Genomic DNA, 12,747 nt, shown 5'->3' with positions numbered 1-12,747 from the left:
GGTGTAGTAAAAAGAATGACTGTACTTAATGTGGATTCAGATTAAAAGGGTGGTGAGCCGTCACCTACACGGAGTGGCGTGTTTCCTCCTCTGGTATGCTCCTGTGTGGTAAAGCAACCTCTGCTAGGAAATGTGGGGTGTGAGGAGGTCGTTCAGCATGTATTGGTCATTCAAGGGCTCTCTACAGGTATGGAAACGCTACTTAGTGCCAACTACAACTAAGATCTGTCCGAACATGTCCCACCTAAGTGGGATGAGTTATTCCTTAAGAAGACTACATTGATGTCATTGAAACTCATAACTAAAGTTAGATTTGTTAAGTTTAAAGGGCTAGCGCAAATCCCTGTTTCGTGGATGACTGGTAAAAAGGCAGAGGGGCTAATTTATAATAGGACCACATTCCGATCTTTAGCATATAGAGCTGTGTGTCTTGTGCATAGTGTTGACTACACCACCTTTGTTTGGTAACAGATTTCAATAAGAAATGCATTAGAATTGAAAACCCATCTTTTTTACAGACTGTTTTGAACTTATCTTTTGTGATGTCCTTTCTCAGCTCCCTTATCAGATCCAGATTTGGCCCTAGAAGTACGCGAAGCCACATTCTCCTGGTCTCTGCCGAAAGAATCTGGTGTTGGTAAGGTTGATCCCAAGAAGGAGCAAAAGGGTGCCATGGAGATCGTCATTGATCATCTGGCTGTGAAAAAGGTAGGAGTGTCCTTCCTTTGGGAATTTGATTAACACTGGAGGAAAGAATTCCTTTTTTCTTCAACCATATTTTTATTAGCATTTAATTTAGCAACTGTCACATATCTCAGCTCATACCATTACATGCAGTACAGTTTAAAATGCTGTTCATCTGCACAGTATTCTGGTATGACTAGTCCGCTATTCCCTACAGTTATCATAGCACTACCCTTAATAACCTAGTTTATAGTACAACCCTAGGAGCATGATTCAATGGGCGTTCCCGTATGAGTGCGGCGGTCCAGTACATTTGTTAGGTTTGTGCACAATTTGTTATGTACTATTGTGTGCCGTCTGTTATGAGAAAGGAGCTTCTGGAAAAAGTCACTTATATTATGCAACTCAAATAAAAGGTAACCATGAACTAAGTATCTATGTAGGGTGATACGGTAACACAGGATTTTGTCAGGGGTATAGAGAAAAAAGGCCCGGAGGTGGAGCACAGTGGGCGGGGGCATGTCTTTGTCTATCTTGAATACACATCGGCCTACCAACCAATTGTTAGGCCAGCCTTTCCCTGGTACAGTCAGGTCGAGGGGGCAATGCCACAGTGGTGGTCAGGGGGGGCGGCCTCTATTCTATTCATTGGTCCGATATTTCAGTATGTCTAATTATATTCTCTGTCTAAGTGAGCAATGTCTTAGCTATCCTCCGTTTCTCTAAGGTACCTCTCAGGGTGTTCCCAATTCTCTTAAGACATCTCTCCCGAGGTCTGCCATCGGATGGCGCCTCAGTCCCTGTGCGACCAAGACCTCCCCTGTGCCCCCGACCAGTGTGTTGTTTACTGTTTCCAGTCTCTGACTGTGGGGCCAAATGTTAATTTCCATTTTAATGCTATCCCCCTCCTAGCCAGGACCAAACTATATTCACAAATCTTGGGCCCACTTTCCTTTTGGGTGGTCGGGGGAGTAGCTCCAGCAAACATGTTCCAATCATGGGTTCGAGCATGCGCCCCACTGCCACACCTGTAGTCTTCAAGACGTCTTCCCAAAACCTATTTATTATGGTACAGTCCGAGGACATGTCGACGTCACTATGGTTGCACCTTTGGCAGTTATGTAGCTCGCTACCGTAGGCAACCCGGATTCTATGGGGCATCATATATGTCATATCGGTGTAATTGAACTGTGTTTATTTCATCCTGGTATTGCGACAAACCTTTTTGGGTTATGCTAAGATTATGCCCCAGTCTGGAACTGAAAGTTCCCTGTTCAATACTGTCTCCCATTTGCCACGCAATTGTTATGGTGAGGGACGGGACATTTCCGACAGTGAAGAGTATAACACTTTTACTTGGTGCCTTTCTACGTCCACGTTGAGCATGGACTGTAATACCACATGTGTCAATGACTTCTCAGGTCCTTTACCCCACAACGCCCTGAATGTCTGTGTCAGGGCCTCGTATTGCAGGAACTGCCCCGGTTGAACCCGAGAGCTTTCAACCAGATCCTCCAGTGGGGCTAGAATGGACTGTTCGTAACAGTCTCCCACCGTTTCCAGTCCTACCTAAGTTCAGGCTGACAATTGTTAGGGGGTGAATATCGTTCTGGGGTTGCCATGCAGTAAGCCTATCAGCGGTAGGGCCGAAGCATATAGGGGAGTTTCTATCCTTTTGCCAACACTGCAAAGCCATGGTCTGTATCAGGGCTTGGTGGGGGATTGCCACCACTGGGTCAAGCATTTTGACTACCAATAATGTTGTGCAGTCTCCAGAATCTGTCAAGTCTGTCCCCTCAGGGCCTATGCCTTCCAGCCATTGTGCCAGCCACTGCAATAGAGAAGCCAAGAAATGGAGTTCAAAGTTTAGTACCCGCAATCCATGGGCCGCAACAGTGTTGCCCAGGGCACCCTCCGATGCACCGTTTCCCACATGAGATCCCACAACAGGTCGTCTAGTTGTCGGAACCATCCGTTAGGCACCACAGTTGGGAGGTTGACAAAGAAATATAGGAATATAGGAGGCTCAGTAACATGACCATCTTTGATGGAGAAACTCGGGCCATGATCGGAAGGTGCAAGCAATACCAGAATGGGACACAGGATCTGAGAGATCTAAGAGCTCGTCTGAGGTTCCCCTCTCTCAGATCTTCTAGTGAGTGGGAAATGCGTATCCCTAAGATCGAAAGGTAGAGGAAGCCTAGTTCAGATCTGATGGAAGGTCCTTGAGGTGGGCATGGTCAGTGACAAGGGGAACACATAGGTCTTATTTTTATTTACCCTTAAGCCAGACATGCATTCAAATCTATCTAAGAGAACTAGTGCCACTGCAGATCCCTGTACAGTGTCACTAAGATATATCAGGAGGTCATTGGCATAAAGGGAAATGGTATGGAAATGGACCCCAACTGTAAAACCCCCTCCGTCGCCTCTATGACAAAACAGCGCTTCAAGTGGTTTTATCACCAGTGCAAATAAGAGTGGTGATAGTGGGCATCCCTGTTGGGTGCCACAAAAGATTCGATATTGTGTGGAGACTACTTTGCCTGTCTTGACCCTGGCCGTGGGATGATCGTAAAGTATCTTCACCCATTTCACCCCGTCATCACCCAGACCCATGCGCTTCATGGTTTCGAACAGGAAGTCCCATATTACAGTGTCAAGGCCTTCTCCAGGTCTACTGACTGGAGGGTCGCCCTAGAAAAAAGCGTCACTTCAGGATGATAATGCTCTGAGTACAGTCTGCGTAAATTAAAGGAGGTGTTTCGGGCTGGAATAAAGCTGTTCTGGTCTGCATGTATTAATGTAGACATGTGTTGCAGCAAACAGTGTGCCAGAATCTTGCTCCGGATTTAAAATCCATGTTGAGCATGGAGAGAGCTCGGAAATCAGTGACCTGAGCCTCTTCTGAGGTCGTCTTAGGGAGCAGGACCACCAATGCATCCCTGACAGATGCAGGGAGCCGCCTAAGTCGCCAAGATTCTGCATATATGGTCTCCAAATGGGGAGCTAGTTTTGATGCGTATACAGAGTAAAATTCTGCAGGAAGACCGTCTGGGCCTGTGGTCTTACCTGTGGCCATGCTCTTAATTGCCACCCGGATTTCTGGAGTTTCAACGGGCCCCCTAATGCTGCCTTCACCTGTTGATCTAGCAAGCCAAGTGATAAAAGGGACAGACAAGCTCTTTATTCTTCTTGCGGAACCTGGGGGTGGAGGAGGGGGGGCTTTATACAGAGATTCATAATAATCACAAATCACAGCACAGGGTATTAATTGCCTCTGGGTCATAGACAGATTGGTTTGTTCCTGTTCGAACATGAGTAATCGGGGAGCCTTGTGTTTCCGGTTTAATCAACCATGCCAGCAAGCGTCCAGGTCTCCCCTCTTCTTCCTGCACCATGGTAAGGTATCCCCTGACGTCATAACACCTCAGTCTTTCAAGAGATTGATGGTACAGTCTTCGCATTTCTTTCAGGAGCCCCTGGTTTATGTTGTCCAGGCTCTGTGAATTGTCTAAGCAGTGTAGTTTGTCCTCTAGCTCCCTTAGTTCCTGGTGCACTTCTCGTTGTACCCCAATCGATTGTCCCAGGCAAAATTCCTGTGTCATCACTTTAAACGCTTCCCACTCCATCAGCTCTGAGAATGCTGTGTGTCTATTGGTGGTAAAGTAAACATCAATGGTAATAGCCAGAGATTCTTTGAAACAAGAGTCTTCCAACATCAGTGGATTGAGGCGCCACAATGGGACCAGCGAGCGCTTCTTTAAAAGTTGAAAGGATATCAGTAAGGGTCTAAGACCTAAAAAAGTGTGCCCCAGGTACTCTCTGTGTGTGTTATGGAGTGCCCTAAGCCAGAGGAGCAAAGGAAGGCATCTATCCTTGTATGCAACTGATGTATAGAGGAGTTATATGATTGGTCTCTGTCGTCCAAGTGTTGTGTCCTCCAAATGTCTTCTATCCCCCAATATCCCATTCAGTCCCTGAATCCTGCCGCCTACAAGGATGGGCGCACGACATGGAATTTAAAGTCATATGATTATCATGATATTCGAAGCCCTGATGATGTCCGCGTAGGGCGAAACTCGTTGGCTGGATTAATTGGATAATGTACCTTTGTGTTGAAAAATTGGATAGAATAATAAATTTGGCTGGATAAATTGGATAATTTACCTTTGTGTTGAAGAATTGTATTGAATAATACATTTGTAATTGGCTTTTCAATTAAACAAGACTCCCTTGGGATTTTCTTTATTGGATACACAGAGAATGGACGATATATTAGCGCACTGCTTGGCAATCTATAATTTTTTGGCTGTATTACACGCTCTTTTTGTATAGATTGTAGTTACATTAAAAATGACTAATACCTGCCAGTGAAGCCTCTTCTCCTTGGAGGAAAGCAAGGATTGTAGTGGACTTCCTCACAAGGAATGACAACACCACTTTTGGCAGAAAGAATGCCCTAGTTCTGGCGACCAGCTTATCCAGGAAGAAGGCGGTATGCGGGGATTGCAGCGAAAGTGGCTGCCGTTTATTGATGCGGTATGCAAAAGTGATCTCAGGGTCAGCAGCCTCAAAGAGCAACTCTGAATAGGCTTAGAAGGTATGCACATCCAAAAAGTTAGAACCAAGTTAAGGTCCCGCAGCAGCATAATACAATGCGAAGGAGAAAATAAATATATAAGACCCACCAAAATGCATCACAACAGTGACTTAATTAGGTAGAGTTGGTCAAGCAAATACAGAAAAGTCAACAGTTAACTTTAATGGTAGCTACGGAGAGCCTTGCCCGTCCAAGGACAGACCAAATAAAAGTACATTAGAAAGCATCGCCTGAAGCAGATTAATCCAACGATCCTCTCACCAGGACACAAACTCTGCTGAACGGATAGAATAGACTAACTTGGTGGCTGTCGGCCAAAATGACACCTCTGCAGTTACGCTAAAACTACTCAGTTGGTTCCACTCGATCTCCACTTATGTAGGTGTAGAGAGTTGAATGAATATCCCAACACTGTTGCTAGGACACCAGATCCTCCGAAGAGGCGGAAAGATCGGAGGGCAAATGCATAGGCTTAGCAGCTAAGCACACCAGTCTCTTTGAACCCAGTTCGGGGCTGTTCGACATAGCTGAGCTTGGCCTGGATATGCTTCACTGCATTTTTGGCCATCCAGGCATCCCTTATTATTATGTCTTTTTATAGTCCCAGGCTGTGCGTGACAAGACAGATTTAGTGTTGAATCAGTTCAAAGACAGGCTTGCTCTAGGCACCCACTGCAGAAAACGTTCTAGACCCGTGGAAGATCAGAAGAGAACTGGACCTGCTGTCTTTGACCTGAGAAGAGCTGTGAAGGGCTAGGCCACCTCCTTATTGTACCCAGGACAAAGACGTGGACTCCAAGGGTCAGTTGGCTAACCTCCTGTGTGGCTACAGGGCAACAACAAACTGCAAGAAACCTTCTACTTGGAGTGCCTAGCTGCTGAGCATTAGCAGCTGGACCTGGACTGGACCTTGATGTTGGCCTGTGCTGGAGTGAGTTACAGCTCTTAAGTGCTGCCCATATGTCTTGGGAGCTTTAGAATTGACCTTAGACGAGCTGCTCCAGAAACCCTGAAACTTTTGGATTTACAAGACAAAGCAGAGGCTAAAGTCTATGCCCAAGATGAGCCTGGTTGGTGTATCCGACCTACGCTCCATCAGGATTATCCTGAAAATGCACCTAGGTACTGGTCTACTGCAGCCATAGATTATCAATGGTGCTTTGTGGTATTATTTTTCCTTAACTCTTTTTAAAACTCCTATCTCTGGTTCCCCTTATTGAAATGTTGTAATTTTGGTGTAATTGTATTTAATAAAGTTTACTCTAGTTTTGTGATTCGGTTTGGGATTTTGATTGACAGGCATTTTGACTTTATTACTGTTTTGTTACTGCATAAATGCTTTACACATTTCTCTAAGTCAGGCCTGTCTGCTCAGTCCGATAGCTACCAAGGGGTTTAGCTAAGGTTAATTTAGTGACTTGGAGGATTCATTCTGATAAGGGTTGTGATTATATCTTAAAGTGGGTAGTAAATCATTCCAAAGAATTAATTTCTTACAATCATGTTTTGTATTTTGCTAGGAAAGTAGAAATTAGGTTTATCACCAAATGCTTCTGATGGCTTAATAGAAGAATGTATTTATTGTTCTTTAGTCTGGTTGCCAGCTTTCACAATTGTATGCTTATAATCAACCAACAATGCATATGAGCATCAAATGAACCTCTCTAAGTCCAATGTGAACTTGTGCCAATTGGAATCCAGGTGACCGGTCCCTGGGGTTACCTCTTTTGATCAGTTCACACCTCAATATACTTGTTGCCACTGGTTCAAATGGAGGGAGGTCCTATTTTGTGCATTGTACTTAGCAAGTTTCCCTGGCTCACTTTGTGAGCGTTTTTCTTCTGTTCATTGTTCTCCTCTTCAGGGCTCTCTGGTCGGGGTTGTTGGAAAAGTTGGCTGCGGAAAAAGCTCCCTCCTTGCAGCAATCACTGGAGAGCTGAACAGGTAATTTTAAATGAGTTGAGGCTCTTGGTTATAATTTAACGTGATAGTCACTTTCAATTAAAGACAGTACTCGCAGTTACACCCTTGAACAATTAGCCCAGGCAACAACATGATCTCCAGGTGCCAGAAAAGAGTTTCAGACATGTCTCCTAAGAACTTAAATCTAATCAGCTAAAGCCTATTGAGTTCTCATTAGAATAATACACTATTTGAACCCAGAGGCACAGATGCAACTAAAACTTAAAATATCTGATAGAGAAATCTAGCCGTGGACTGCTTACCTTTGAATTTCCCATGAACCAGAAGCTCGAAGCCATGAAGAACACTGACCACTGGTATGGAAAACGAGGGCCCTAAAGGGGAAAAACCGTGTCCCTATAAATACGTTCACAGAGCGGGGAGGAATGGTGGGTCAGTAAGGAATCTGTGGCTAGATAATGTCTCTACCAGAGAAGGCGATACTGGAGGTAAGTAATTTGTCCAACCTATTCATGCATTATTATTTTTTTTTGCAATAATAGTACCAGAACATGACAACAAAAAATGATATACGTATCAACAAGATTCTCAGCAAGTCCTTCAGACCAAGGAGCAATGAATGAAATATCAGAATACCAATTACCTAATTGAGATTTCTTACGACTTGCAAATAGGTTATCGCTGTATTGAATGTAAGAAAATATTAGCGGTTGCATTAGCGACTCGGTATATATTCAAAGTGATATTTAGGGAATAGCGATAACCAAAATAGCAAATCTGTTTGCAAATAGCAAATGATACATATGCCCTACTTTGATTACATCACTTCCAGGAAGTAAACATTGGAGAGGAGTGTTGTGGAAGTGAGTGTGAGAAAAAAGTCTCAGTCTCCCTGAGGGTTTGCCATCCACCCCTAAATTATGTGAAAATGTCACAGAAGACTCAGACAAGAAGGCTAATGCCAGAAAAAAAACCTAAAGTTTTCTGAAGAGAAACTGGAGATAATGACAGAGGAGTATATGCCCCACAACAATGACCTGTTAAGAAAAACATCTCTTGCAGTGCCAGATTCACAAAAAACTATGGAAGGCAATGCAGGTGAAAATGAATGCAGTAGGAGTCGCACAGAGGTCCATCAAGGTCCAAAAGATGGTATGACCTTAGATCTAAGACATAGAAAAAGGTAGCAACCCGACTAACTGAGGCCAGAGCAACTAGAGGAGGTCTTCCCACTCCCCTCCTACCCCCACCTCCACTGCACTTGAGGAATTTGTGGAAACAACATTGAAACTAGAGTAGGTGGAAGGTTTTGGCACAGTAGACACATCTGAGATTGCAAGTACTTCTCAAGGTAAGTGAACCACATGATTCTAATAAACACGCCATGCCTATTAATGATTGCATAAACACGAAATATACCAACTAATTGTTTTTAATGTGCGTGCTTGAAACAACAAAACCATATCAGATACGGGCCACACTGAAAGTGTGAGAAAATTAACCTTGAATATGAACAGTGCATTATGGGAGATGAGGTACATTCACAAGAGGCTGCTTTAACTTCTCTAAAGTTTATTATTTGAACCCAATAAATGGAAACTCGTAGTACAGCAGTAAATACTAATTATTTAAGTTACTAACAGATATCCATGCCCATGTGGTTGATGTTTCTGAAGGCGACGGCCTTGAGGATATCCCAATGCAACATGAGGAGCAATTGTCGATGAGAATCAGGATACAACTCTCCAATTGCAACCAATGAGGCCCTCAATGCAAGGACAGTCACAGTCATCCAATGTATTGGGTGCAGGAAGCATTCATAGTCTGAGCTAGGAACCTGCAGTCTTGTCAAGAGAACCGTGGGGCAGACTTAGATGTCGCACTCGCCGTGTGTCTACTAATCCATCCCCTGCAAACATTGAAAGTGGTGACAGCTCACAAAATATGCTGGTGTTTTGGTGGTTTGGAGGCATTGATGCTCAAATGACAGCGCCTACAACAGAGGGAAACAAAGCTGATTAATAATACACTTCTTAATATTGAAAAAAGTACAGCAACAGGATTAGACAACATTGCAACAGCTCTAGGTGATAATCAATGGCACATGATGATCTCACAGAAGCTTTAAAGACCTTATGTATAGAAATCAATGCCGACCATGTACAACCGAGACTTAGGGAACATCAACAGCCTGCCCGCAATGATGGATTGTCAAGAGCAATAAACAGACTTGCACATGCAACATCTATGTTGTCAAGGCGTACTGTCATCCTCCAGGTTGAAATGGGGCACAACAACGGGAAATGTGACTTGGGGGACGGTACAGATCACAACTGCTGTAGAGACATTACAAGCCACTTAGATAGCAGGTGCCAGGCAGGTAGTACGTTCAGAGAGTGAAGACCTCTCTAGTGTCAGTAGCATATCGGGCAGTGACACCATGAGTGTGCGTTGAATCAGGTGTTGCATTGTTGGAGATAAAATCTGGGTGCCAGCTCTTCTGGTTGTACAAAATGCAAGTCACAGCCTGGTATCCTCATGCTTATGGTGATTATCCTGTTTGTCTGTACACATATGTCAAACTAGGAGCGGCTGGTTTTAAAGCGCTACGGGGCTGAGCCCCTCCCCTTTTAGGCCCTCTCAAATCAGTTATTTAAATATATTTGAAAAGTAAAACATTTTGTTCACAGCTTTTTTCTTGACCCTTACTCCGAATGGAAGTGATGCACTTTCATAAGCTCCACTGGGCCGGTGTGAGTAAGTGGGCGAAGCTGCACAGCACAGCAGGGCTGACAGGGCTTGCCCATGCATAGCCCTTATGTTTTCACATAACGAAGTGACATCCTGGATTATCTCCTTCTCCACCAGGAGTGCTGATAGAAAACAGCCTTGAACGTTTTTCTCTCCAGTCCAGGTTTCTAAAGACTGCACGCCACTCACCTGCTGTTACTACACCCTTTCCTATCTACTCAAATGGTGGGGTGGGATCAGCAAGCCTTACTGACCACACCATACTCTGGGAAAGGGTGGGTTAAGAAGCATGTTACCGGAGGTCCCATTTTATTAACCCCTTGTGTGCTCAGGACGGCCCCCGGCCGTCCTACGTCACGCTGGGCGTGTGCTCAGGACGGCTGGGGGCCGTCCGAACGCTGCCGATTCCCCTGCGCGCCACAGATTCCGCGCCTGCGCTGGAGAATGAATTAGGGGGCGGAGTTTGGACTGCCCCCGGCCGTCCTGAGCACACGGCCAGCATGACGCAGTACGGCCAGGGGCCGTCCTGAGCATGAAAGGGGTTACGCCCCCTAATAATATTCCTGCAACGCGGCGAATTTCGTGCTGCAGGGAAGGGGTTAAGAGCATGAGACATTACTTGAAATCCTCTCTTCCCACGTCCCAGGAAGCAGGGAAAGTCGTGGCAGAGGAATTTAAGTCAAAGAATAACTTCATCCTGTGGGTCTCTGGGAGACGAGTGTGTGACCAGACATGACCTCAAGCCACAAATATGCCAAGGACAACGAGCAAACGTAAGTAAGTTGGAGCTCAGTCTAGTTACAGAAAATAAGAACAAATCCGTTCTCTCAGCTCTCCCATCCATTCCCTTCTTTGCCTCTTTAGGTGCTGGTGTCTCTCTAAGGCAGCAATGGTTTCAGTACTTAAACGTGGCTAGCTTTCTTCTGCAGATTAATGACTACATGTGATATGTCATATTAAACAGATGTAATCTGCATGTAAAAGGAAACAAACATTAACAAATCCTATAAGTGTCGCTAGGGTGAGCTCTGTTGTTGCCAAGTCGTGCCTAAGCCATGCCTTGCCTCACACAGCTGCAAACAGACCAAGGAATCGAGCGCCGAGCAGGAGCGGACCTGGTGAAGCGCCGCGATCATGGAGGACGAGGAAGGCGGGTGGCTCACATTCAAGGACAACCGCGAGAACAGCCGCAACGCTGGATCCCCCGACGCCCTCTCCAGCCCCTGAGCGTCGCGGAGCCCACAGGGTAGGAAGCGTGGAGCGGGGAGCGGCGTGGGGCTGAGGGCTTGCCAGGCGCCGCAGAACATCGCAGAACGCCGGCTATAAGCCGGGATAGCGAAGACGCCGGCTTTTGAAACTCGGCAACCGCGAGCCGTCGGGAGACCCCCTCAGCTGCACAGGGCGTGCAAGTTTGGAAGCGCGTGCCGGCTCGTATGGACACCAACCGCCCAGTAAACCCCCACCCCTGTAGGAAGTGAAACGAAGGAGGAAATCGGTGAGGTACACCGACTGAAAGTCAGAATGGGGGGGGGGGGGGCTGGCAGAGTTTGGACAACCCGGAAGAATCAGCCAACGGTCCGAATGAAGGTCATCTCCTGAGGCACCTGAATGAGCAAGGAGCCAAGAAGCAAAGGTGTGACCCTTGTATCCCGGCTACTGAACCATTGTATAAGAAGGGCAAGTACAGGAAAAAGCCGGTGAGACGCCGTGAAAGAGAACTACAAATGCGGCAAGTGCGTGAAAGAGAACTACAAGTACGGCAAGGCAGGCAGGCTGACGGCTACAAGGCATCAAGGCGCAACAGAGGTAAGTGAAAGTACTTATGTAATAGTAAATAAAGTAACTTAATTCCTACTAAAATATAGACAACAACTACAGCAGAACTACAGACTAGGTACCAAAATCCTAAGAAATGGCACCCAAAATAGGCCAAAAATCACGCACAGTGGATGAACTAGAGAAGAGTAAATTAATGGAGGGCTCAATATCTCTGGAAGAGAGCCAGGAAAGCCAGGCATTCCCTATGGACAATAGCAAGGGGAGACGTAAGAAAAGAAAAGTCAAAAGAGCAACGAAGAACGCCCAGCAGGCGAAAAGGGGATGTAATCAAACAACTTCTAAACAGAAAGAGAACACGGCAGCGTCAAAATCCATAAAGGATTTTGTAGGGAAACACTACTAATCAATAGATCGGGTGATAACCCCGGAACACGACGGAGAAAGGGAGGAATATGGTGGGGAGATCGGTGAAAAGTCAGGCACGACAGCAGCAAACCAGATAAGGATAGATACGGGAGAACCACACGAAGAAGAAGCCCTTGATATTGAGGAGGGAAGGGAGAACCCCATATCGGTAAACCTGACGCTCCTGAGCCAAAATCACCACATATCAGCGCCTCGTCTATCATCCTCCCCAAAAATGTTCTCGTTACAATCATCAGGGAATGAAGGGCAAAGGGGAAATGAAAGCCAGAGCTACGTCTGGGGAGGCGCGCCTGATCAACTCCCACAGCACCACAAAACGCAAAAATTTCAATTGCAGCATGATGGTACAAGTACTGGTCACCAGGGAAACCCAGATAGAAACAACACTCAGGATTCGGAGATTTCTGTAACACCCACATCATCTTTGATGGATCTAATATTGATGTTGCAGAAGGTATTACAAGGAATCCTTGAAGTAACACTTTCAAACAACGGAGTGATGAAAGCTCAGAAACAACATCTAAAAAAAATCGAAGAGGAACTAGTGGAGATAAAGAGCCAAATGCCAAGCATGTTGAGGC

The 12,747-nt window shown here is 45.6% G+C and overlaps 1 protein-coding gene across 4 annotated transcripts in view; it reads left to right on the top strand.

Annotated features, from left to right (window-relative positions):
• Window positions 1–12,747, top strand: part of LOC144762270 (ATP-binding cassette sub-family C member 10-like) — a 1,124,497-nt gene that overhangs the window by 681,388 nt on the left and 430,362 nt on the right. For all 4 annotated transcript variants that reach the window (XM_078647414.1, XM_078647412.1, XM_078647413.1 and 1 more), the window contains 2 exons: window positions 557–708; window positions 7,152–7,231. In XM_078647414.1, coding sequence (XP_078503540.1) covers window positions 557–708; window positions 7,152–7,231 — 232 coding nt within the window. The remainder of the gene's footprint in view (window positions 1–556; window positions 709–7,151; window positions 7,232–12,747) is intronic.

Source organism: Lissotriton helveticus, chromosome 6 (assembly GCF_964261635.1).
Source record: "Lissotriton helveticus chromosome 6, aLisHel1.1, whole genome shotgun sequence".
Classification (NCBI taxonomy): domain Eukaryota; kingdom Metazoa; phylum Chordata; class Amphibia; order Caudata; family Salamandridae; genus Lissotriton; species Lissotriton helveticus.
The sequence above is the reverse complement of the archived record's forward strand: the minus strand, read 5'-3'. Positions and strand labels throughout refer to the sequence as shown.